The sequence below is a fragment of the Leopardus geoffroyi genome, chromosome A1 (genome assembly GCF_018350155.1).
Source record: "Leopardus geoffroyi isolate Oge1 chromosome A1, O.geoffroyi_Oge1_pat1.0, whole genome shotgun sequence".
NCBI lineage: Eukaryota > Metazoa > Chordata > Mammalia > Carnivora > Felidae > Leopardus > Leopardus geoffroyi.
In genome coordinates, this window is record NC_059326.1 from 82,476,906 (window position 1) to 82,501,363 (window position 24,458).

A 24,458-nucleotide genomic window follows, 5' to 3' on the forward strand; every position below is an offset into this window, starting at 1 on the left:
CCCACACGGCTCTGACCACAGATTGTGTCGGGTGACCTCGGGTCAACAGCGTCCCCGGCCGTGTGGCCGTTGGACTCGTGAGGGCTGCGTGACGCCGGGGCAGGGCTTCCCGAGGCAGGAGCGGGGGACCCGCCCAGGAGGGGAGGCCTGGGCAGTAGCGAGTGGTACCTGCTTCTTGAGCTTCTTGGTGGAGTGGTAGTCAACCAGGGCCACGGAGAGGGCGACCACGCGGTCGCCGCCCACCAGCGCGAGCAGCACCCCTGTGTCAGTGGCGGGGCGGATCCAAGCCACGACCTCTATTTCCCAGGCTGCCTCGGTGCCGACGGCCGCGGACGTCCGAGCTGCGGTGAGGGCAGCACATCAGAAGGCGATCCGGGTGGGGCAGGACGCGGTGAGTGGGGGTGGCCGCGGAGGGTAGGCGGGGTGACCGCGAGAGGGCCGTCCCCGTGGGGGGCTCCTGACCCGGGCTCTGGGCCCCTGAGGAGCGGCTCCTGCCCCTCCCTGCTCGCTTTCCCCCCCAGGACGGGCCAGAGCATCGCCCGCAACCCCACCGCGCCCCGCCTGTGTCCCTCAGGCAGTTTGACAAGGTCGGAGGCGCCTGGAAGACGCTGCACCTAGCTGCATCCCCACAGACCACACGGTTTCACGTGAGGTGAAGCATTGCTGCCATTCTACCGCCTCAGCCGAGTGGCTCCTCACTTAGGTGCCTTATGTATACACGGCCTACGTGTGCTAAGTGTGTGGTGCAGAAACGATGCACGGGGGCCTGAGCCAAGGCGTGTCGAATGTCCCCACGTGTCCTGCATGGACAGTTCTAGAAGACATATTTTGGTAGAAAGGGCTGGACTGTGGTTGTGTGAGGACAAATATGACACCACATTTCCTCCCTACACTTGAATCATCTGACGACCAGAAGCCCCTTTGCTCTGTGGTTGTAAGCGCCTTTGTCTCAGAAGATCTTCCAAGTCCTGACGAAGGAGCCCGTTCGGGCCTCTGGTGCCGCAGCAGGGGCCATATCCGTCGGAGCTCGGGCACCCTGGCCACAGGCCGGCTGGCACCACAGTGAACCATGACCTGGGCTCCTGGCTGCTTCCACTGGACTACAAGCACTGCAAATCATCTGTGCGTCCCCCAACCCTAAGTGGGGCTTGTTACAGTCTGTTCCTGATAATCATTCACTGAATCCAATGGGCGCAGAACTGGAAAAAGCAGCCAAAAAACAAAAACAAAAACCAGTGATCTTCTCTGTGGCCAAGTTTCACCTTTATTCTTGATGGAAGAGAGGAGTGTTTCCTGGCCCTGAGTTTTCCCCGTGACGGGACCGGTGCACTGTGGGGGTGGAATCTTCCAAGGCACCGGAGCCACGGCTGTGCTGAGAAGCCTTGGGGAAGAGGGTCTCCCCCTGAACTGCTGCTTGGTGCAGAGTCTGTGACTCTCAGGGAGGCTTCTCTGTTCTAAGATGTGACTGTCTGAGGTTATGAGAGACGCATCGAGTTCTAAGTGCCATCTGGCCTTTGCTGTCATAGAACTGACTGCCCCAAACCAGTCCGTGTGGACAGTGCACAGACCGTGGTATGCACAGGTCTGTGTTACAACAGAAAACGTCTGTGATACTCAGAAGAAAAGTAATGAAATGTTTTGTGATACCAGATTTTACCCTGAACATTATGATGATGTTCTACATCTTCCTGTTTAACAATGAGACCAAAGGAATAACGTGTATGTTGTTACCGGCTGGTTCTTTCCTCAGAAACACCTAGTACTTTCGACAATGAAAGCAAAGATACAGGTGGGGGGTGACCCAAGGTCCTGAGAGGACAGCCTGCCTCACTGAGGGTAGAGGAGTGGGCCCCCGTGGCCTCCCAGTGGGAGGGGTCATGTGGTCTGTGGTGGGGTGGCAGACGGGAGCCTAACATAACCAGCTCGCCATCTGGGGAGAGAGGGTCTGCAGGTGGCCCGTGGAGACAGGGAGGACAGAGCCAGACCCCAGGAAGGAGCCAGGGTGCACTGCGGGGGGGGGGGGGGGGCCCGCCTGGACCGCAGTGATGGCTGGGAGCAGGGAGGCACCTGTGAGGCCACCAGACACACAGGCTGTGGACGTGGGGTGGGCGGGGGGGGGGGGCACCTGGGCCCGTGAACCCGCCAACAGGGTCCACACAGTCACGTGCATGTGCATTTTCCTGGGCCTGGGACCTGGCTCTCCTGATTCTCTGGGCACAGTGACAATAATTTAGGGCTCCAGGTCGCATGTGCTCAGGAAACAAGGTTAATTTTAAACCTAAGTAAGAGAGAGGAGGGAAAATCCCTTGGTCCCAGGGTCAAACAGAACTACTCAGCGGTCACCACTGACCCACGCTGTTCATGCCGGCACCCTGAGCTCTTTTCCCACCAGCTGGCGATCGAGGACGCACATGATTTAGAACTTCAGTCCCAGGTAAAGTCTGTTTCTGAGACTGTTCCTCTGTCAGCATGAGCGGGTTGTTCGTTGTGTTGTGGCCCTCCAAGGTGGCTGTGCCGCTCTTCTCTCCTTTAACACTAGAGCTCTCCAGGGGCCCGGAGACGGCCCCTGTGACTCCAGGGTGCTGCCCCTCGGGGTCCCTGGATGGTCCCTGTGACTGGGGTGCTGCCCCTCATCCCTCCTCAGGATGCTCTGACTTCAGAGTCAGCCATGTTCCCCACAGCCGGCGTGGACACACCTTCACTCATCTCGTCCAAGAACCATCTGTAGGCATCCTCTCAGATCCTTCATGTCCTCCTGCCCGCCCCGGTACCAGCACAGCCACAGTCTTCTCCCATCTGTCCTGTCCTCCTCACTGGCTGACATGAGACCCAGAGTGGGAGCAGCCACCTGCGAGGTGGCTTCCTACCTCGTGTGTTTCTCACTGCCTGTTGCCTGGAGGCCCAGCTCCAGCCCAGGAGCCCACACTTACTGTAATCGAGGCTGTAGAAGGCAAAGCCGGTCCCGGGGTAGAAGGACCCTCTCTCCGTCACGGAGAAACACTGCATCTTGGAGTTTGCTTTCACCGTTTCTTGGATGGTGGTGTCCTCGCCACTCAGCCAGTTCCAGCTCCTCATACAGCCATCTAGACGGGGGTTTATCTGGGAAGACAGAGAAATCCACGTGGCTTCCTGGGACCACAGAGACTCCCAGATACCATGACGAGGGGCCACGTGGTCAGAGCGTGGGATGCCCTCTGGGCTCAGGCATGTGGAAATCTGCCAAAAGATGAACAATTCCTACTTGTAAAGATGACTTATTTCCCTAAAGGGCTCCACACTGGACACGATGACTCCTTGCAGGAGGCCCAGCACTCGCGGCGGGTCCTCCTGCTGTGCGTCGTGCACGGACGCCCACCTTCTGTGGTCGCACGCTCACTCCCAGAGCAGAACACTGGCCACCCCCGGGAGGACATGGGACGAGGTGATGTGAGCAGTGGTACCTGGTACCTATGGAACTGAGTCCAGGGGCTGGGAGTGCCAATTCCAGTGCACCAGGCATGTGCTACACGCTTTGGAGCAAATCGGGTCACCCCTGCCTGTATCTGCAAAATGAGGAGGCGTAAGCAACTGTAGGACCCCCTGGAATGCAGACTGGCACCTCCTACCGGGATTCCGGCCACTGATGTCCACGTGCTGGGTGACAGGGAGATATCTACCGACCAGGGTGTGGGCTGTGGTGCAGGAAGGGTGAGGTCGGGCAGAGCTTCGAGGTGGACTAGTACTGACCTCTTCCACTTGGGTGGAAGTCCCAGCAGGACTAACAACCCAAATGTTCTTGGGGAAATTGTCAAAAAAGTTGACTGTGTTTTTTAATTAGAAAAAAGTTTTTTTTTAATGTTCATTTTTGAGAGAGAGAGCGCACTAGCAGGGGAGGGGCAGAGAAAGGGAGACACAGAATCGGAAGCAGGCTCCAGGCTCCGAGCTGTCAGCACAGAGCCCAACGCGGGGCTCGAACCCACGAACCATGAGATCTGAGCCAAAGTCAGATGCTTAACCAACTGAGGCACCCAAGGCGCCCCTTGAGCGTTCTTTTTGCTCAAAAATAATTTCATTGTGTCTCATTTTTCATGCGAAATAGGCATTTTTATCATCACTTTAGATGAAAATTAAAGCTACTCTCACAGGGAGAGGCGGTGCACGCATGCTTGCTGACTTCTGGGAAGCCACCACCTAAGCCTGGGAAGCACTAAACACAGCAGTTCGTAGGCTCGCCTGTCCTGATGGGTCCTGCACTCCGACTCCAGGCTGATGATGGTACTTACTGGCTGGACCAGGTCCTTCTCCTTGAAGGGAATGCCTCCCACGGTCAGGTTCAGATGATACAGTCCTCTGTCCAGCTGAAACAGGTCCCCGGCCACCGCGATCTTCATCACGGCATCCTTGTTCACCTTGATGACCAGATTCCGGTCCAGCTCCTCCACAGAGATCTGAAGGAAACCAGGGCCGGAGAGGCGGGTTGCACCTTCACCCGGGACCCCCGGCCCCGGGGTTCACCCGCACACCTCCCTGTCCCCGTGTGCCAACACAACCTCCCTCCAGCCGGGGTGAGGCTCCCGTTCCCAAAAGGCCCCCAGCACTGGCTTCTCCCTTCGCTCCTCCTCCTCCAAGTGAAGCCCCTCGAGCTGCGTCCCTTGCCCCATCCTGGCGCCTCTATAAGCCCTGCCGGGAGCTGCCTCCTGGGAGCAGGAACCCCGCCTGACATCACTGTTTTGGTGCCTCACTTCTCCCACCCGCAGGGGCCCCATCAAAGGCAGGGGGCACGTTTCTAACTCCCAGCAGGTAACTAAGTGTCTGGCACGGACCGGATGCTGTGCGTGAATTCACACGGACTCCAGAAGTTTGCATCTTTCCTCCTTTCCAAGCAGGAGAATGTAGAAACCTCTCTCTACACTCTGTGTTCTCCTAACCCTCCAGAGGTCCATCAGTTTCCTTTTTGGTTAAAACGGGAAACTTGTCGGTACTTGGGTCAGAGTGTGGTCAGGAGGACACGGTGTCCGTGAGGGGGCTGCAGGGGCAAAAGCAGGTCAGGAGGGGCGGCTGCAGGGGCTGCCAATGAGCCGACCCCACTGACCCCACCCTGAGCGGCCAGTTCATGCACCGGGCAGGGGCAGCTGTGCCAGTCACCCATCACAGGCCCTGCGTGCCCCAGCTTTCTCACCTGGGTGCCGCCCACCCCCCTGGACCCCACATGCCCCACGACCACAGGGGCCAGGCTGCCTGTTTGGAGCACGTGCCTCCCTGGGCCCTGAAGGAGGCCGCGTCCCTCTGGCTCCACGGTCTTATCTGGGCTTTGCTGTCGGCACCCCTCCCGTAGCTCCGGAGACCCTTGTGCTGAGAGCTTGGGAAAGAAGGAAGGTGGCCTTACTTAACAGGGTGGACGCCTTAGCAGATGTCCCCAGTGTTTTTATTCAGAAAGTCCTATTTTAACATAGCTTTTAAAGGGCAAAAGGATGCTCTTCTCTCCCAGGTGCTTACTAAGAGCCCACTTCCAACCAGGGCCCTCCAAACTTCAGGAAGGGTCCTGTGTGTCAGGCTGCTGTGCAGGGGGGTGCAGGCAGGGCAGTGGTGGGACACCTGCCTCTGGGGCTCTGGGTGCTCAGGGCACTCTCCAGAGGGAGGCACCCATATGTGAGTGTGCCTGGGTCTGGGCGGGAAGGGCACAGGTCCCGGGATGCTGCGGACACTTGGGCAGGAGCCGTGCCTAGATTTCGGCCCTGGACCCCCAGCTTCAGCACCACGGACATCCTGAGCTGGACAGTTTTCTGAGGTGGGGTGTCCTGTGCACTGCAGGGTGACCGGCAGCCCCTGGCCCCACCAGGAGCTGCTGTAATGGACAGAATGGTCTCAGGGACACAGCCAGGTGTCCCAGGAGGAATGGCCCATCGAGTGTGAACTTCCCAGGGGCCGGGGCCCATGCCACTATGTGTAGTGTTCACCAACTGTCGGGTGCCTAAGCGCACGAGCAAACCCCAGGTCCTCCCCAGGAGTCCCTATGCCGGCCAGGCCGTTCCCCAGGAGTCCCATACGCCGGCTGGGCTGGGGGCACGAGCAAACCCCAGGCCCTCCCCAGGAGTCCCTACGCCACCTGGGCCAGGGGCGGGGGTGGCCACGCTCACCGTCTGCCATGTGCCATGGTTGATGACAGGCCCGCTGCTGGTGACTCGGCCGACACCACCGTAGCGGAGCTGCAGTTCCAGCCGGCCAGCCCGCAGGCCCAGCACGATCCAGGCGCTGTCTTGATGACCTCCAGCAAAGAACAGGACCCCTTCGGGGTCAAAGGTCCTGAAGTCGAATTCAGCGAGCAGCCTGAGGGCCAGCATGAGAATTATCAGGTGACACACATGCCCCATAGGACCCAGACCGACACGGGCGGGCAGGCACCCCGGGACTCCTTCCCCAGTGCCAGAAGCAGTGGTGGGTGTCCATGCTGACCCAAAGCCTGGACTTGGCAGCGGGCTGCCGTGGATGTGCCAGGACCGCGGGGGGCTGCGTGCTGCCTCCCACCTGGTGGGCTGCAGCCTTTTGAAGCGCAGTCTGATCACGGGGGTCCCGCTGAACATGCGGCCCAGGTACAAGGACTTCACGCTTTTGGCCACATTGAAAGGCACGCAGGGCAAAATGTCCTGTGGAACGGGGGCGAGGAGTGTCAGGTGGGGCCCACCTGGTTCCACCCCTCCCGGCCACACAGGGCTTGTCAGGGTCGCAGGTCGAGCCCCCCTCAGCCATTCTGCCACCCAGGTGCATAAGCAGGAGGCAGATGGGCCCCTCAAATGTTGGAGTGGGATGAGCGGGTGTGGGCGCACCCCCAGTCTGGGGGCTCTGGCTGCACGCGCACTGGGCAGGGCCTGCTTTGGGTGCAGGCTGCCTGCCGGGCCACAGGTAGGGATCTGCCCTGGGGGTGTCACGCACAGGACAGTCACGCCCCCCCATCCCGCATCGCCACTGCCCTGGGTCACCAGCCCTCCTCCCTGAGAACGGTCTTCCCGAAGGGGGCGGCCGCCCCGAGGACACTACCTCGCAGGTGTTCATGTCCGGGGACAGCTTGAGGCCCCCACGCCCGTCACAGTGGCAGGTGTAGCCCCCTGGGGAGTTGACACAGGCCTGCTCACAGCGCCCCTCAGCACACTCGTCCACATCTGTGGCCACAAGGGAGATGGGCAAGCCTCACCTGTCTGGTCACACGTGCGGCGTGCTCTCTACGGGCTCCACAGCACGTGACTCAGGAGGCACCCACCCCCCACTACGCCCACAGTGCTTCCCGGCAGGTCCAAGGAGCCGCTGGAATAAGCCAGCTGGTCAGCCACAAAGCACGTCCTCGTCTGAAGGGTCCACTGCCATTGGCAGGCACCCCCGGGGCACGGAGGGTGTGAGTGGCTGCACATCCCCAGCTGTCCCCAGACACAGTAGCTGGAACTGAGGGCCACACACAAGCCCATCTGCTACGGCGGCACAGGGCGTACGGTCTGGGGCAGGTCAGAGAAGGTGCCGAGCTGCACTCAGAGGCAGCACGAATGCATGTGTGTATTGTATGCGCACATGTGTGCACACACGGCACGCACACTCATGTGTACACGAGCACACGTGCTCACAGGTGGGTGCGGTGTGTTGTGTGTGCACGCCTGCACGTGTGTGTGCGCCTGGTGCCGGTGGGCGGCTGGGAAGAGGTACCTTGACAGGCCTTCTCCTGGGGACTGAATGCGTAGCCCTCATCACAGAGGCAGGCGTAGGAGCCCGGCAGGTTGCTGCAGCGCGCCTCCCCGCAGGCCCTGCCGTCTGCACACTCGTCCACGTCTGCAAGAAAACCAGCATGCTGGACCGGGGGGTTTCTGACCGCCATGGGGAGATGCTGTGGCGGGAGCACAGCACATCGGAGGCGCAGCCCCCGGGGCAGACTAGGCCCACGCCCCCTCCGCCCAGCCACCGACTCTGCAGCCCCAGGCCCAGGCATTGAGGCCATGGGGGGCAGTTCCAATCGGTGTCCTGGACACTGGACAGGGCTCTGAGCACTGGAGCACAGGAGCAAAACCCCAGGGGCCTTCCGAACGGAGGGTACCCTGCGTCCCTGGAGCAACTCCCCCCCAATGCCCCCGGGATGCCACCTGCATCTCCCAACTCGGCCTCCACTCACACCCTGGGTCTCTCCACCGGAATTCAAACACCACAGTATTGACAAGTTATCAAGGCTCTTCCTGAGGTTCCGTCCATCCTGCCCCTCCAGCAAATGACCAGCACGAAACTTCTGCAGTTAAAAACCCATTTCCTCCAGAGTCAGAAGGAACAGGTGGCTCGTGTCATTGCTACTTCAAACACCATGGGTCCTTACACAGCAACACGACACGTGTGTCTCTGAGCCCCACGCCATTCACGACTCCTCACGAGGGCAGCTAAACGCAGGCTTGCAGGTGCAGAATGAGGAAGACGTCGCTCACCGACCCCAAGAACGAGCCAGCAATCGCACACGTCCCCCGAGAGACGGCGTGTGAAACCGCCAGGTTGCACCCAATCCGTTTCCAGCTGTGTGGACGCTTCTGAGCCTGGACTTCATTTCAGGAGCCAGGTAGGGCCAACCCCACGTCCAGAACCTTAGGAACCTGGCTCCCCCTAGTACGTGGGGCATGCTGGCCGCACCAGGGAGGACACCGCGCTCCCTGCTCTGCACTCACACTTGGCTGCAGGGCCCCGGGCCGCTCCGCACACAGGATGCCTCGTTGGCACAGGCTCTCTCTGAACACGGCCCATGAGGCCCTACCATGGTACCAAGGAAACCACAGGGACCCCCCACAGCCTCCGCAGCCTCTGTTGCTCTACAGAAGCTCATGACCTGGGCTTCAAGGTATGCAGAGTCCCTGCGGGGCCTGTGACAGCGGAGGGGCCGGGGCGGGAGGACCCGAGAGCCCGTGGCAGCATCGGGGAAGGGCTCCCCTGTCCTGGCCCTGTGCCCGCACACCAGCACTTCCCAGGCCGGGAAGCCTCCCCATGGGAAACAGCGGACAAAGCTCCGGACCCCACGCGTCCACGTGGCCCCTTGCCACCTTGCTTTCTTCTCCCACAGTGCCCATTGGCCACAGCCACAGAGCCTCTGGCAGTACTGTGGGCCGGGCTGGGGGCCCAGACAGCTGAGCTCCAGCCTCTGGGCCCCTCCTCCCTACACCTCACATCCTGCCAACACTCTGCCCATTGGAGATGCCACTGTCGGGCAGTTGGTCACAGAGCACGGTGACTGGGAGCCAAAGCAGGTGAACAGTGTGCAGCATTGGCACGGGGGGGGCAGAGAGCCTAGGCCCAACCATACTGTGTGCACTACGGCCAAGAGGTCCTTGGGCCCAAAACAGGCTCTTATCGCCCTCCCCCTGTGGGGACCCCTGGCCCACCTCCCAGCCATGCAGGCTGGGGACCCTTCCTTGCAGCCAAGGACAGATGATGGAGAGGCCTGGGTCCCATTCCCTATGCTGCTGGGGGGCCCTTGAAGTGGGGTGCAGCGACCCCACTCCCTCCTTCCCAGTATCTCGGGTTCTGACTGAGTAGAACAAGATGGAAAGTTCAGGCTCCACAGTGATAAGGCTCCCCATTCCCCACAGCCTCCCTTGCCTGCATCTGGGGGTCCCAAGGTCCCCAAAGAAATAGTTGATGGCCAAGAGAAAGGGAGGTATGTGAGGACCGGACTCGGCAGGCACACCCTGAAACCTGGCAGCAGAGGTGGGGCGCCTGCCATCATGCTAATCATTACTCAGTCATGCTGAGGACAACACCTTGCAGCCCGCTGACCCAGCAGGTGCAGAGTCCCGTCCCACTACCCTACACGCTGTTCTGGGGGCAAAGGCAAGGATGCAGGGAATCTCTGGGACCCCTAGAGTCCTCACACATCATAGACTTGGCGAGCGGGTGGGAGGGAGATTCTGGTCACTCAGGGACTTCTGAGGAGGCTAATGCAGGACGTCCCCCATAGCACACGGCACATTTCCTGGGGGCGTCCAAACAGACCATCTGCCCGCGACCCTGAGAAACCTGCCCCTCGGCCCCAGCAGGTAGAGGTGCGCGGGCCACGGAGGGGCCCTTGCTCTGGAGGCTGCTTCCCCCTCAGTACCTCCATCTTGTTCCGGGGCAAGCCAGCAGCACTCAAGAAACGTCCCAGATTCCCAGGGACATGCCAGTGACAGACGTCAGCAGGTCCGAGTTGGAGGGTGGGGTGGGGATGGGCGGAGAGCTGCCCCTGTGAAGTGGGGTGCCCCTGTTGTGCAGTAGGCTGGCCACAGCTTGCAGGATGCTGGGCCGCAGGGGGCCCGAGACAGAAGGGACGAGAGTTGCCTTCAGCTTGAGCCTTTGCCAGAGGGAAGCAAGCCGGGTGGGTGTGGATGGGGGCCGCCCCTGGGTCAGAGGGACTGGCTGAGAGCCCGGTGACTCATCCCGGGTTGGATGCTGGGGCAGCTCCCATGGCCGCTGACATGCCCGGGCATGTGCTCTGCAGAGGCCCCTCCCCCTCCTCCCGCCTTTGCAGGGACCCACAGCCTCTCGAGAGGTGACCACCAGCCTCAGCAATCTGGCCATCGTGCCGACTCTGGCAATTTGGCAGCTGCACAGACCAACGGGGAGGGCACGGGGAGGGCTCGGGGAGGCTCGGCCCGGGCGTTACCTTGGCAGGTCCTGCTGTCCACCGTGAGCGCGTAGCCACTGTAGCAGGCGCAGTGGAAGCTGCCGGGCTTGTTGAGGCATATTTGGTTGCAGCCCCCATTCTGCTGGCTGCACTCGTTGACATCTGGGCACAGAGCAAAGAGAGGCTGGGGAGCATGCAGAGGTGACGCACAAGCACCTGCACGCCTGTTCCCACAAGAGACCCTGCTGTGCCGAGGGTGGTGCCCGTCTACCGCGAGTGCGCACTGGAGGAGGGCAGGGCCCCGGGGTGGCTTGGAGCAGCAGTGAAGGGGCCCCCGAGGTCACCAGGTCTTGGGGCGTTTTTCCTGCGGCTTCTTTGCTGACCCCCCAAAACTGCAGACAGGGAGGTTGGACAAGGCCCCACCCAGGGTCCCCAGGGGTAGCCCTACGGTGGCTTTTCTTCCAGTCCTGCCTGAGCCAGGCCACTGCCAGCACCTGATAGCTTCTCAAAGGTTGGACAGTGCCCTGTCCTTGGAGGCGAAAGCAGTGCCTCTCCATGTTCTTGGGGGACGTGAGGGGCCAAGGGGCCCCTCCTCTCCTTTCTCCTCTGAGCCGGATGGAGGTAGGCCGGCCATGAGGGGCCAGGTACCCGGACAGTCTGGGGCTCCTGCCTCCTCTGGAACAGGCCCTGCACATCCCCGGGTGGGCTGGGGGCACAGGGAGGGGCCTCACCTCTGTCACAGAGCCGCCCGCCCCAGCCAGCTCTGCACTGGCAATAGAAGTTGCCCATGAGGTCTTGGCAGACTTGGGTCCCCTCCTTGTTGCAGGGGTTTGGGGAGCACTGGTCAGGCAAGTCTATGTTGAGAAAAAGGAGAAAACATTCAGCTGGGAGGGAACGGTGGGGGGGCAGGCCCACCGAGGCGGGCCCAGACTAGAGGCATGGACCCCAGTTCTGGGCAGGAGAACAGTCATGGAGCAGGTGGGCCAGGCCCTCGTCTGTTCCAGGGAGATCTGGGTCAGCTTGGAGGGAGTGTCCACCTGCCCGCTGGGCCAAGGGCAGCAGAGGAGGACGGGGTGGGCCTGGCTGGGCCCCTTGTGCTCTGGCCTCCCAGGGAGCAGGCCCACAGACCCCTGGCTGACCTTAAGGGTCACATGAGGAACCCCCATCCCGGCCGACATCTCCACCGTCCCCGGCCAGGCGCCCCATCCACTCAAACCCCAGCATGCTCCCCGCAGGGCTTGGCGGCCACAGGAGCACCCCCACACCACCTGGCCGGATGCGGGACTGCCCAGGCCCAGGCTGCCTTGGCTCTCCCAGAGAGGGGTACCGGCCGGCCCCTGCTCAGGGGGCGGTCTGCCGGCCAAGACTGTCAATCACCACCTGCTTTACAGGCTAGTTGAGACAGTTGCAGGGAGTGCCTTCCAATGACTTGGCATGTGAGCAACTTCTCACAGGCCGCTGAAGCCCAGCTCCAAGGCGCCATAGCTGTAGGGCCCGCCCACCAGCAGCCTGGCTTGCCTAGGTGCCCGTGCTGTGTGGGAGGGGCTGGCCAGGGGTCTCCAGGGGATCTCAGCACTGAGGCCCAGGCTGATCTCTGCCGCTCTCACTGTGCCCATGCTCGGCAGGCCCAGGAGATTTCCAGCCCTGCAGCCCTTGTGTGGGTCAGCTCTCGCCTTGGTTCCTCGACATACCTTGGCCAGCCTTCCCCTCCCCTCTTCCAGCATGGACACCTGCCTCTTCCGGCCTGGGGACAGCACTGGGCCTGTGGCTGAGGTCCAAACCCAAGGCCAGGGCTGGTAGACGGGGCGGGAGATGCCCAGAGTGCCCGCAGCAAACTCGCTGTCCCTCAGGCAGGTATTCTTCAGCGGTGTGGACAAAACCTTGCTGCTCTGGACCGCTTCCCTGTGGCCCTGGGGACTGTGGGCTCCAGGCTGGCCAGCTGACAGCCATCCCCAGGCCCGCAGGGGAGAGCAGGTCACTGTGTCACCCTTCCCAGGGCCATGCACCCCACAACTCTCTGATCAGGTCAATCACTTCTCTTGTATTTACATGTATATACATATTTTTAACATTTATTTGTGTTGGAAAGACAGCACGAGCAGGGGAGGGGCAGAGAGAGGGAGACACAGAATCTGAAGCAGGCTCCAGGCTCCAAGCTGTCAGCACAGAGCCCGATGTCGAGCTTGAACCCGCAAACCATGAGATCATGACCTGAGATGACATCGGACGCTTAACCGACTGAGCCACCCAGGTGCCCCACTTCTCATTATTTATGGAGAGAGTAGCCCACACAACGTGGCGGCTGGGCAGGTGGAGAGGCTCGTCAGACTCCCAGGTTTTCCAGCCTCTTCTCTGCACGAGCCAACAGGGCCACCAAGAGCCGAGAGCTCAGGTGTCTGTCCTGCTGGGAGACTGACCAGGTGGGCACAGGCCACTGTTTATCACTTCTTCCTTAAAATGACTGACATTTCAGGGGCGCCTGGGTGGCTCAGTGGGTTAAGCGGCCGACTTCGGCTCAGGTCATGATCTCGCGGTCCGTGAGTTCGAGCCCCGCGTCGGGCTCTGTGCTGACAGCTCAGAGCCTGGAGCCTGTTTCAGATTCTGTGTCTCCCTCTCTCTGACCCTCCCCCGTTCAGGCTTTGTCTCTCTCTGTCTCAAAAATAAATAAACGTTAAAAAAAAAATTAAAAAAAAAAATGACTGACATTTCCAGCCCAACGCCAGGTTTGGGGACAGCATTTCTGCCCCAGGCCTTGCTTGTGGTCACCAGCAATGAATTCCTAGTAGAGCCCTTCTCTGCCTCACCAGCCTAGGGCTCAAGTGACCCCCAGCCCATCTGGGCCTCCTGTCAGCCCTCATTGGAGGACTCCAGACTCCGCCAAGCTGCGTCCCTTTGTCCCATGCAGGTCTGTGACCTTGTCACCAGGGCCCCACTTCTTGGGGAATACGCATAACTGTGTGCAAATAACTGGGGCCTGAGTCTGGTATTGGGCTCCTCCTGTGGCCCTGCCACACTCACTGGCAAGTGTTGACCGGACACAGCATCCCCAAATGCTTTGTGACACTTGCACAGTTGTTTTTGGCAGGGAAGGTAAATGCTTTCTCCCCATAAGCAAGCAAGAATCGGGTCCAGGAATGAGGAAACGGGGCCTGGGAACGGCGTGTCCCACAGCCACCAGGAGCTGGCAGGTCAGCCCTGCGGACCCCATGCTGCCCGTGGGGAGGGGCAGGAGGGCTGGGGAGGGCAAGGCCCAACACCAGCCCCAGAGATAGCAGATAGGGCAGGAGGGTTGTGTGCCATGTGCCAGGGCCTGGCCTGCCTGCTCACAGCACAAGCCCAGAGGGGCCCCCAAAGGCAGAAGGGTGTCTCCACTTGACGCATTTGGTTCAAGATTCAGTTATTTCAGAAGTGCGCATTTGACACATGGAACTGCCTTAAATGGCTAAAGCTCCTTGAATAAAAACGCCTCAGGAACCCACAGTCCAGGGTGGAGACAGACTTCCCCAGGGAACACCGCAGCAGGGCTCCCACAGGACACCCACAACAGCGGCCCCAGGACCCAAGGAAGGGGGAGGGGTGGTATCTGAGCATCTGACACCGGGCAGGGGCCCAGCGAACTCCCGTGGGATCGAGGGCGTGCACCTGAGAGCACGGGTGAGGATAAGCCTCTGCAGGCACCCAGGGCACCCGCTTCCCTGTGGCCAGGCCTCCAGCGAGAAGGAGCCTTGAGAACATGGGGTTCCCCTCGCCCCCACACGGCCCTGCTGCTCTGAGCAGCCATGTGATCCCTCGACAGGAGGCCTTTCTCTCCATCTCGGAATGAAGGTAAAGATGAGTTATAAGCTGGACGACACACTTAGTGCAGGGCCCACTGTGGCCAAAGGGAAGGGGCCCTTCGGACACGGCGGGCGGAAGGTGGAGACGTCGGCGGGAAGAAAGCCCCAGGCCCGGAGCGCAGCAGGGCTGGACACGGGCACCTGGGCAAACCGAGACATGGGCTCTTGGGGGACATTATTCTGACAATAATGGACAGTCAAGCACTCAGCTCTGCTGCCTCATGGCCACCAAATGAGACAGCTGTCGGGAAAGAACCATGAAAACAGCCTAAAGTTGCCCGAACTGTGCTGCGGGTGGAGAGGCCTGCAGGAACCACTCCGGGGGCGCAGGGGGTGGGGGTGCGGGTGTGGGCAGGGCGTGTGTCCTTCCCGAGTGACAGGCCTCGGGTCCTTGTCCCCAGCTGCCTTCATGCACACCCCAATAAGGACGCACTGTATTTGCAGGTTGCCCCCGACTTCGGAAAATTTAGAGGCACAGACGGTGTGTAGTCAGGCACCCACGGAGGACGACACATTTGACCATAGCGCACAGTCCAGAGAGACTGGGCATGGGGGGGCGTAGTGCCGCCACTGCATGAGATCTGACCCTGGTGCCAGCTCAGGAAGCCCCCCTTCCTTCCTCACCCCAGCCGCCACCAGAGCCCAGAGCCTCAAGCCCATTCAGAACGCATCTTTGCTATTCAAACAATTCCGGTCCCTCTAAGGCCACAAAATCTCTCACGTGGTACAACATGGCCCAGGACTCAATGACTTTAAATAAATGCTGTTGGAACAAGGGTGCCGCTCTCTGGAAACAATGATCTTCACGCTGTGTCAGGAAGCATGGATAACTAGATAACTTTTTATGATTTCCAGAAAAGGGAGCCTGAACCCAGGAATTAAATACTTATGGGGGTGCCGGGGGGCTCGGCCTAAAACCCAGGAATTAAACATCTATGGGGACGTACAGTGGCTCAGTGAGTTAAGCGTCCAACTTCAGCTCAGGTCATGATCTTGCGGTTTGTGGGTTTGAGCCCCATGTCGGGCTCTGTCCTGACAGCTCAGAGCCTGGAACCTGCTTCTGTGTCTCCCTCTCTCTCTGCCCCTCCCCCATTCATGCTCAGTCTCTTTCAAAAATAAAAATAAACATTAAAAAAATAAAGCAATCTCATCAATTTGGAGACATAATTTAAAAGAAAAAATTGGTTTAGCAAAACTGCAATGACCATGCCCCTTGGAGAGGCCGAGGTCACGGGCTGACCCCAGGGAGGCCGAGGTCACGGGCTGACCCCTGGGAGGCTGAGATCATGGGCTGACCCTAGGGAGGCTGAGGTCACAGGTTGATCCCAGGAAGGCCGAGGTCACGGTTGACCCCAGGGAGGCTGAGGTCACGGGTTGACCCCCAGGAGGCCAAGGTCATGGGCTGATCCCAGGAAATAGGCTGACCCCCAGGAGACCGAGGTCACAAGCTGACCCCAGGGAGGCCGAGGTCACGGGTTGACCCCAGGGAGGCTGAGGTCACGGGCTGACCCCTAGGAGGCTGAGGTCATGAGCTGACCCCAGGGGGCCGAGGGAGGGAGCCTGCTCCAGGTTGCCCATGATGCATGGGCATGGATTTTGACCACCCTGAGTTAACAGGCACTTGTACCCAAAATGACAGAAGCCAGTCTGCTCTGCACCCGCTATTGTGCCGCTGTCCTGGGGTCAGAGGGGAGCAGGGGCCACGCGGCCTCACCACCCTTCCCTCGCCTTCCTGAGTTAAATCAATCATTTCTTCTGCTCCTCTGGACCAGGGCTTGGGCCCGTTACCCAGGCCAGGCGAGTGGGGTGAGGCCCTTGGCCGGCACACGGACAGGTGGGTGGCTGGATGCAGCAGCACCACAAGCCAGGCCAGCCAGTCCATGAGCAGCTCTGGGTCCTCCCCTCCTGGGCTCCCCGGGGGCAGCAGGCCTGGCCTCAGGTGCAGGGGCTGCGCGCCCAGAGCCCAACTGCCCAGCATGTGCGGTGAACACACAGACACCTGGGCTTAGGGTCGACCAGCCAGCTCGCCGTGAGGAGCTCAGACCTGAGCCGGGCCAGAGTCAGTCCCAGCTGAGGTGGCTACAGCGTTCCTCGCCAGCGAAAAGTCGGTGTTACTGAGTGATCACTTACATGATGTTAATAAGAATACAAAAGATGCATGATAAGCAGAGGGAAAATTGTGCGAACGGCTAACACATAAAGCTCAGCTTGACTCGGTGAGAAAAACATAAACACAAGGACTGGGAGTCACCCTTCATCGTTTATACTGGGTGAAACCAAAAAGTTAAAAAAAAATGCACCAGCTTGGCAGAGATAAGTGGGTGGGCCTCCTGCTCGCGCTCGCTCGCTCCTGGCATAATTCAGGCCCGAAATGAGAAATGACACTGGGCTTGGTGCTGTAGGTCCCGCCCTGGGATTCTGTCCTGCAGACACCGTCAGATGCATATGAGATTTTGTTTGTACTTGTCAAAAACCGGAGGTAGCCTAGAAGTCCCCAGTTCACAGTTAATGCTACCTACCCGAGCCGGTGTTGCCGTGAACGCGCGTGTGTACCGAGCTGCACTCAGGGCAGAGAGGTTGGCACGCCCGTGTGGTAAGCTGGCATTTGTGCAAAACAAGAGACTGTGCGTATGTGTTTACGGGCCCCAGAATATTCTCAGATCTGGCAACCGGGGCCTCTGGAGCCTCACCGGTTGACCAGGAGGCACAGCCGGGGGCGAAGTGCTCGCTCCTCACACCCAGGAAAGGCTTAGATTTTATACCGCGTGCACTGCTTTCTTATTTAGAAAAACGAACCTCATTTGCTGCAAAGGGCAAGTTCAGTGGAAAAGGAGCAGAGCTCAGGCCGGGGCTGCAGCTCCTTAAGGTAATGGGGCTAGTCAAGGTCCCTGGAAAACCACAGCAGAGCCTGAAGTTACCCAAACCCGCGGGGCTTTGAGGGGAACAGCAGGGAGGTGGACTTACTCTGAACGCAGGCGGCGAAAGCTGGGCTCTTGCTGTGCGGAGGCCCATGCCTACTGACGCAGTCTGTAAGACAGATGGAAAGCAGGTCAGTCATTCTTGTCACAGGTGACAGACGACAGGACAGACCTCAGAACTCGTGAGTCGTCTCTGAGCCACCTCTGGAAGAGGAGATTATTCACATTCCCTAGGTGCTCCAGCTTTTGTTGTTAGAGATTTTAACGCTGGCAAGCAAGAAAAGGCCTCCCACAAAAAGGCTGAACTGTGTCCAAAGGTCTGTCTGCGGCCTCTCTGGTGGCATGAAGGACCAGGAACAGTCACTGGGTTTTCTGGCGACAGTCAGAGAGGTGAACCTTATTTCAAGTTGGTCTCTAACAGAACCCCCGTTGGACCCTGAATGTGGAAGTCATGATTTGAGTGTCCCCCTCCCCGAGCCGTCTGACAGGCTGGTTTAAACGGGAGCTGGAGGAGGGGACCAGACACTGGAACTCATACAGAACGGGTGTTGAGCCACTCCTGGACCTTCAGTAGGTCCCTGGCGCTTGGTCATGCCCAGGAGGACCGGGGCCCAGGCGACCTGGAGGCAGCTCCCAGGACAGCTGGTCACCCTCTGCCCCCGGAAACAAATCCCAGACACCTAGGAGCGAGGCCTGCGGAGGCCAACAGGGAGCCCGGGAGTGGGCAGGTCCCCAGCTCTTCAGGGCCCACTATGGCACAGACCCAGAGAATACCGCTAAGAGGACATAAGGCCAACAGGAAATTCACCAAACTTAAGAAGGAACAGACCCTGGTGTAGGTCTGTCTCATAATGATGTACATCTTAGAAAAATCTTAGAACAGCATCAATTAAAGGAGTAGTTCAGGGAAAGTCCAGAGCCTCTTTCTGACGGTCCCTGGTCACTTGGCTGTCACGCGTCTTACTTTCTCTCCCAAGTACACTCGGGAGCTTTCTGGGGGCCACGCTGCCCGGTGACACCCCTGCTGGGCAGCCAGGAGCACCTGCCTGTCCTGAACAATTTCCTCTTGTTCAAATTAAACAAAAACATCTCTTACTGGGCTCAGTTCTGTTAAAAAACACGGCAAATACCAACCACCATAGTCCACGGAGCAAAAGCTCTTCGGCATCTTCAGTAACTTCAGGAGTGCAGACACCCCGAGACCAACAGGTCTGAGACTCACTAAATCAGCCACATTCCCAAACAGCAAGCTAGCCGAGTCAGAACAGAGAAGCGGTTTGCAAATAACGGCACTGGATCGCGGTTGACGCGGATCGTGCTGCCGTGAAAGACACAGGCGCTGTGACCGCGTGCTCCAAGAGTCCCAAGCTCACCGTGTGAGTAAAGCAACCTCCCCAGGAGCACCTGTGGGACGGGCTGGCCCAGCTGACAGGTGACATGTCCACCTCTGTTCCTCTACAACTACAGAAGCAGCGATGCAAACTTACCTAAGTATCTTGGGTAAAAATAGTCCTGTGGAAAAAGAAAAAGAAGGGGCGACAGTTTACTGGCATGGCCTGCACTCCCCACACAGTGCCCGCAGCAGCTGGCGGAGGGCCTCGCCTTCCTCCCCAGTGGGCACAGACAGGCACCTGGGCGGGGCAGGTGCGTGAGGAAGGCGGGGAACTCTCCACAGCTGGCTCAGTGACAGCAGGGCAGAACCACCCAGAAAAGCCACTTTCCGCCTCAAGGACCATGGCGTGAGGAAGAAGAGGGAGGGTGCGGCCCAGGCCGCTGTCTCGGCCGCTGCAGAATGATGTCCGCCTGGACCTTCTGTAAGCGGCAACGGGGATGTCATTTAAGGGACCCAGTGTCTCACAGGAGGCGGAGGGCCGGGAGGAAGATTGTCTGGGCCCTCGCTGACACCGGGCTCCTCCCAGAAGCATGCAGACCCCGCGGGGCCATCCACATGCAGGCGCTGACTTGCACCGACTGTGTTTGTACAAGGAACTGGTGCTGGGCGAGGTGTGAAGGGTGCAAGGGAAGCAAAGGTCCTTTCCGTCCGTGACCGTGAACTAAGAGCTCTGCACCATACCAGCTGTCTGCCAAATACTAGGACCACTTGCCCTGTCTTGGCCAGCAGCAGAGAGCAGCTGGAATTGTCCCCAGGGTCCTTGGCCCCACCTGTCCACCATCATCTCTCACTGAGGGTCAGTCACAGCGTGGCTTGGCCCTAGATGTTCCCCTGGACGGGACCAGGTCGCTACGCAGCAGCACCCACCGAGGAGGGGTGCCTGCTACAGGTGCTGTGATTGTATGTCCTTCCATCTGACCCTCACAACCGCTCCAAGGTCTTTTCAATTAACCCCGTCATCAGAGAGGAGGAAACCGAGGCTCACGACGGGTCGTGGTGTTCAACCAAGGTTAGGAAGCCAGGTCGGGCTCCCGACAGCACACTGGGATCCAAAACCACGCTGAAAGGAGCTGGTGTGTAATCTGCAGTGATGGGCCCCCACAGTTAGCTGGCCTCACGCCATGGTCTGGCACCTCACCTGTCCCGTTCCCTCACTGTTTACAACACTTTGCTAAGACACCCATCAGAAAGTCATGTTCTGATAAAGATGTGGCTTAGACTCTTAACACCTTTAAAAGAAAAGTAATGGTCAGAGCAAGTTTGTATTTCAGCTTGTTTCACGGTTGCGAAGGTGACATTCAGGCAGGTGTGACAGAGGCCAGGTCTGGCAGGCAGAGCCACACAGCCAGGGCGGGGACACCCCTCCCCACCAGCATCCAGAGGGCCCTGACGGCCTGGTTTCACTTCTCCGTGCTGCTTTCAGTCATGGACTGGCCACTCCCAGACAGGAAAGGCAAGTGAGGCCAGGCGCACTCAGACGAAGCCCCCAGAGCTGAGGGCAAGCAGACAGGGACATCTGCCGGGTTTAGAGGGAGAGCAAAGGCCACAGACTTTGTCACAAAGGGAGGGGCTCTGGCTCTGAAAGAAAAGACTTAGGATGCACGATGTGTCCACTCACAAAACCAAGAATTAGACTATGAAGGAACTAAAGACACTGAGGATCTGTGAGCAGAGTTCCCAGTTGTCATAGACGTGGCACCTGCCACAGGAAAGCTATTCTGTATGGTCATAAATGTGGCACCTGCCACAAGAAAGCTGTTCTGTATGGTCATAAACTTGGCACTGCCACAGGAAAGCTGTTCTATATGTTATCCAGAAAGCTGTATTATATTTTTCAAAGCCCTATTACTAGCTATGTGTCATGTGTTTTAACAGCGATTGTATTGTTCTGGAAGAGCCTCGCTGACCGAAAAGCCATGTGCCCTTCCCTTAAGTTAATCACACCCATGGGAATGTGGTTTCCAAAACCATTGGGCCATAAGCTGGTGACAATTTATCTTAATTTGTGTGCTTGATTTATTTGGGGTGAGAGGGGTGCTCATTTGGCTGGCAATCTAGGACAGAGATGATTAACCCCGAGTAACAGCAAAGCTAAGACAGATGCACCTAAAACCACTATGCGCTCTCCCAAGAGAAAGAGACATTTCTAACTGTCCTTCAACGTTCTGACCAAAGAGGAAGACCTATGGAAATCTCAGTGAATGAAGGGCACTGGACACAGAACAGAGAGCCGGCCCCACCTGCACCACAAGTTGGCCACACATAAACTGTGGCCTGAGGCTCAGGAGCTGGGCTGACTCCCATGAGCATCACCCTCCCAGTGATCCATGGAGCAGAGGCCACAGTTCAGATGGCCAGATTCAGAACCAGGGATCGGTTGCCTACAAACTTACCCTTTCTTTTTGACCACACAAGGAGGCGTGTGAGGGCCTGGCTGGGGTCAGGAGCAGGGAATGGGCAGACCAGCCAGCAGGAGGCCAGGGCCACCCAGGTTGGAAATGAAGCCGTCTGTCACCTGGCAATCATTTTTCTCAGGAGTTTGCTTCTGCTTTACTTAAACAGCTAAAGATACAAAGAAGTGAGCAAAACTGCAGGCCACTAAACTGTGAGCTGAAGATCCCAGAGGGGAAGGTATATGCCCGATACCTGGCCTGGTGCTGACTATCCCTCAGAAGGCCCTCAGGAGCCATTGCTAAATGGGTGAATGAATGATAGATGAATGGATAGATGAATGGAAGAATGAGTAAATCGATGGGTGGTTGGATGGGTGGATGGCTGGCTGGATGACGGATGGATGGATCAAAGGAAGAATGCATGGATGGCTGGGTGTATGAATGAATGAACAGGCAAACGTAGAGTCCTACAATTTTCACTGAGTTGTTGATTTTATTTATAACAAAGCTAAGCACACTGGGAGAAATACCTAAATCGGTGCTCTCAGCTTGTGTCTTCCAAAACTCAGAAATATCAGTACTACGTTTCCTCAAGCTTACAAACTGCCAATGCATTTTTCAACTTAGATCCTTAGATGAACTGCCATTTGCCAACCTCTTCTTCCGCCATTCATTCCAAGGACCCTACTCTCTGAGGAGGCAATGAGACATGGTGCATGTGTGATTCAACAACTGAGTCGTCACTCCTACTAGTAGGGACTGCCCATGAGTGAAGTGGCCCCGTGTGGAGCTCACACCCCACCTACGGGGAGCAGCTGGTTCTGGGAGGATCAGTGTGCTGGTCTTGGCCAAGAGCCCACTGGCCACACACCCTCACGTAAATGGAGTTGGGTGCTCCAACAAACCCGGCCTTCCCTGGGACGCATTCTCCCATGCTCCTGTTCCCTGCAGGTTTGTAAACACAGGAACCTGTGCCCAAAGCACCTTCAAGGCCTGAACCCAACGACAGGCTCGGTCCACTTGTGTCTAACGTGAGGCCTAGCAGTTTGCTCTGAAACCACAGGACGATGTTTCTGTGAGATGGTCTCTTCCACGTCTGCTCCTTAATCGTGCCGTCACCCATCTGGCCCCTTCGCTAAGAAGGGGAGCACCAGAAAGGACAGCAAATAGGTGGCTGGTGAAATCCTCGACAAGTCCCATCTGCAGACAGAACCTCCCACCTGCCTCTGCCCCGTGCTGACCACTGGAACCCTGGTCTGCCACACGGGGTCTGTGCCTCCAGAGTCTCCCATGTGGCAACAGTCAAGAGCATCAGGGAGTTGCCCACCCTCCCCGTGGGGCAAGGTTGCGTGTGGGCTGTCCACCTGCCACTCGCCCCTCTCCTACCGCGGGACAGTCAGTTCTGGAGTTGGAACTCCAGAAGCTGTGACCACGACGAGCTCCTTGCCTGGCAGCCTGCCCAGCCTGCTGAAATGCCCTCCAAGCACCCAGCCTCTGCACCTCTTCCCCGGGGCCTTCTGAGGCTTGGTGGGGTTCTTAGTGGTCTCTCTATAAACTTGACGCTCTGAGAGCAAATCTGCCTTCCAAAAATGGTCAAAAACCACACAAGCCTAGTGGGTTAAAATGCACATTATTAAGACAGAAACATCACCTGGGCTCACAGTGTGAACTGAGCACAGTTGCCCTCTTGTAGCTCTTGAACAGGACCACATGCAGCTGGGAAGGTTCTAGAATTTGGCAACTGACACCTCGTACATGCCTTCATGTCCAAACTATTTTAACTCTTCGAGCTCCTCCCAGGCTGGCACAGTCCCTGCAGGGACGGGGTGAGCCAGGGGGACACAGACAGCTTCCGGCCCTGATGCTGCGGCTCACCTTCAGGGCAGTTGCCTTCTTCCTGCCCTCTGATGCATATGCAGGTTAATGGGAGGCTCACTGCCAGGAGGGCCGAGACACCAGCGTGTTAATGGACGTGGAAACTGCTTTGCAAACACATCAGCATCAGCAGTGCGTAAGTCTTTTTGGCGTGGAGTACCCAGCACTTTGATCTAGTTCACACGACATAATAGGAGGCACACATCGCAGCATAACAAATGGTCGTTACTTTTCAAACAGGAAATTAAGAATTTCTTACTTCCTTTAATAAATAACTGCCCGAAATTTTGTTTCCAAAACTCCTTACGCTATTTGACAAAGTGGGCCGAGACTCAAGCGTCACAATAACTGCTTATTTACGTGATACAAATACAAGGTGTCTTCCTGAGAAGCGGTCCACAACACTGACTAATCCTTTAACCTTAATGGTGTCTTGCTAGCAAACTTGACTTCTAAGGGAAATACTGTCCAAGTCACATCAACTTGAATCGTCATTACGGAGGCTTCTGCTTTGCGGTAGCTGGAGGAAGTCACAACAACGGTCTCACAGTTTTTACGACGGCTCCTGGAGAGATTCCCAGCTATCGATGGGCAAGCTTTGGCCCCTCAGCCTGCAGGGACCCTGACAGGTTCTCAGTCCCCCAGGCCAGCATCACTCAGTCTGTGCATGTTTTTCTAAGCGTGGTTCACACAAAATCCCTCTGTCGTCTTCCCAAGTTCATCTCCTCTAAGATTCTCCAAACCAGGGGTCTGTTTAAGCACTCCATGAGACCAAAGGAAACACGGACACCCCCTACCTACCCCTGCCAGGCCCACAGGGCCTCCAGGTCAGCCCTGCAAGGAGGGGAGCAGGCCCCAGAAACACCCCCAAGGCCACAGTGCTCCCCTCCTTCCTGAGACGCTAATGTGCACGTGTGTTGTTAAAAATTCCTGTGGGGACAACACGCAGGTGCACAGATAAAAGCTGGGGACTGCAGCTCTGTGGATCTGTGCAGTGGGATTCCTGCAGCCGCACGCACCCCCACGCCCCTAGAACCAGCCCCTGGCGCCCAGCACATACCAGTGAGATAAGCACAAGGGCTGAGCCAGCCGAGTCCCGGGGAGTGGTGAGAGCCAGCTGGAAAGCTGGGTTCTCTGGGCCCTTTTCATAACCAGCTTTAGGATGAATCAGTGCCCATGTGCGCATCACCACGTAGCAGGCTGTGTAGACACTTCTCGCCTCGGAAGGTCAATCACTTCAGAGTTAACATGCTGACCTTGGAGGCTGGGACCTGAGTTTCCATCTGTGTCCTCCCAGTGAAGAGTGAACTTGGGCAAGTCCCCACATAGATTCCTGGGCCTCAGTTCACAAGCATCTGGAATAAGGGCCACCACGTCCTATGACCTTGTGACAAACACTACTGCAAAGTTCTTGTCTGTTTCTGGCTTAGGGAAAGGAATTTTAAGTGCATT

At 58.2% G+C, this 24,458-nt stretch overlaps 1 protein-coding gene and 1 long non-coding RNA gene across 5 annotated transcripts in view; one reads left to right on the forward strand and one right to left on the reverse strand.

The window, feature by feature from the left end:
* The window catches only part of GAS6 (growth arrest specific 6), a 33,351-nt gene that overhangs the window by 3,120 nt on the left and 5,773 nt on the right, over window positions 1-24,458 (reverse strand). The window contains exons 3-13 of one of the 4 annotated variants that reach the window (XM_045482708.1): window positions 18,833-18,857; window positions 17,392-17,454; window positions 11,323-11,445; window positions 10,631-10,753; window positions 7,669-7,791; window positions 7,015-7,136; window positions 6,505-6,623; window positions 6,117-6,306; window positions 4,263-4,427; window positions 2,931-3,099; window positions 169-341 (exon numbers count right to left, since the gene is read on the reverse strand). In XM_045482708.1, coding sequence (XP_045338664.1) covers window positions 169-341; window positions 2,931-3,099; window positions 4,263-4,427; window positions 6,117-6,306; window positions 6,505-6,623; window positions 7,015-7,136; window positions 7,669-7,791; window positions 10,631-10,753; window positions 11,323-11,445; window positions 17,392-17,454; window positions 18,833-18,857 — 1,395 coding nt within the window. Of the gene's footprint in view, window positions 1-168; window positions 342-2,930; window positions 3,100-4,262; window positions 4,428-6,116; window positions 6,624-7,014; window positions 7,137-7,668; window positions 7,792-10,630; window positions 10,754-11,322; window positions 11,446-17,391; window positions 17,455-18,832; window positions 18,858-24,458 lie in introns of all 4 variants that reach the window. The other 3 variants (XM_045482718.1, XM_045482698.1, XM_045482723.1) reach the window with 3 other exon arrangements.
* On the forward strand, window positions 305-1,722 carry LOC123600623. The gene is made up of 2 exons (XR_006713708.1): window positions 305-391; window positions 575-1,722. It is a non-coding gene; the product is annotated as an uncharacterized LOC123600623 (long non-coding RNA).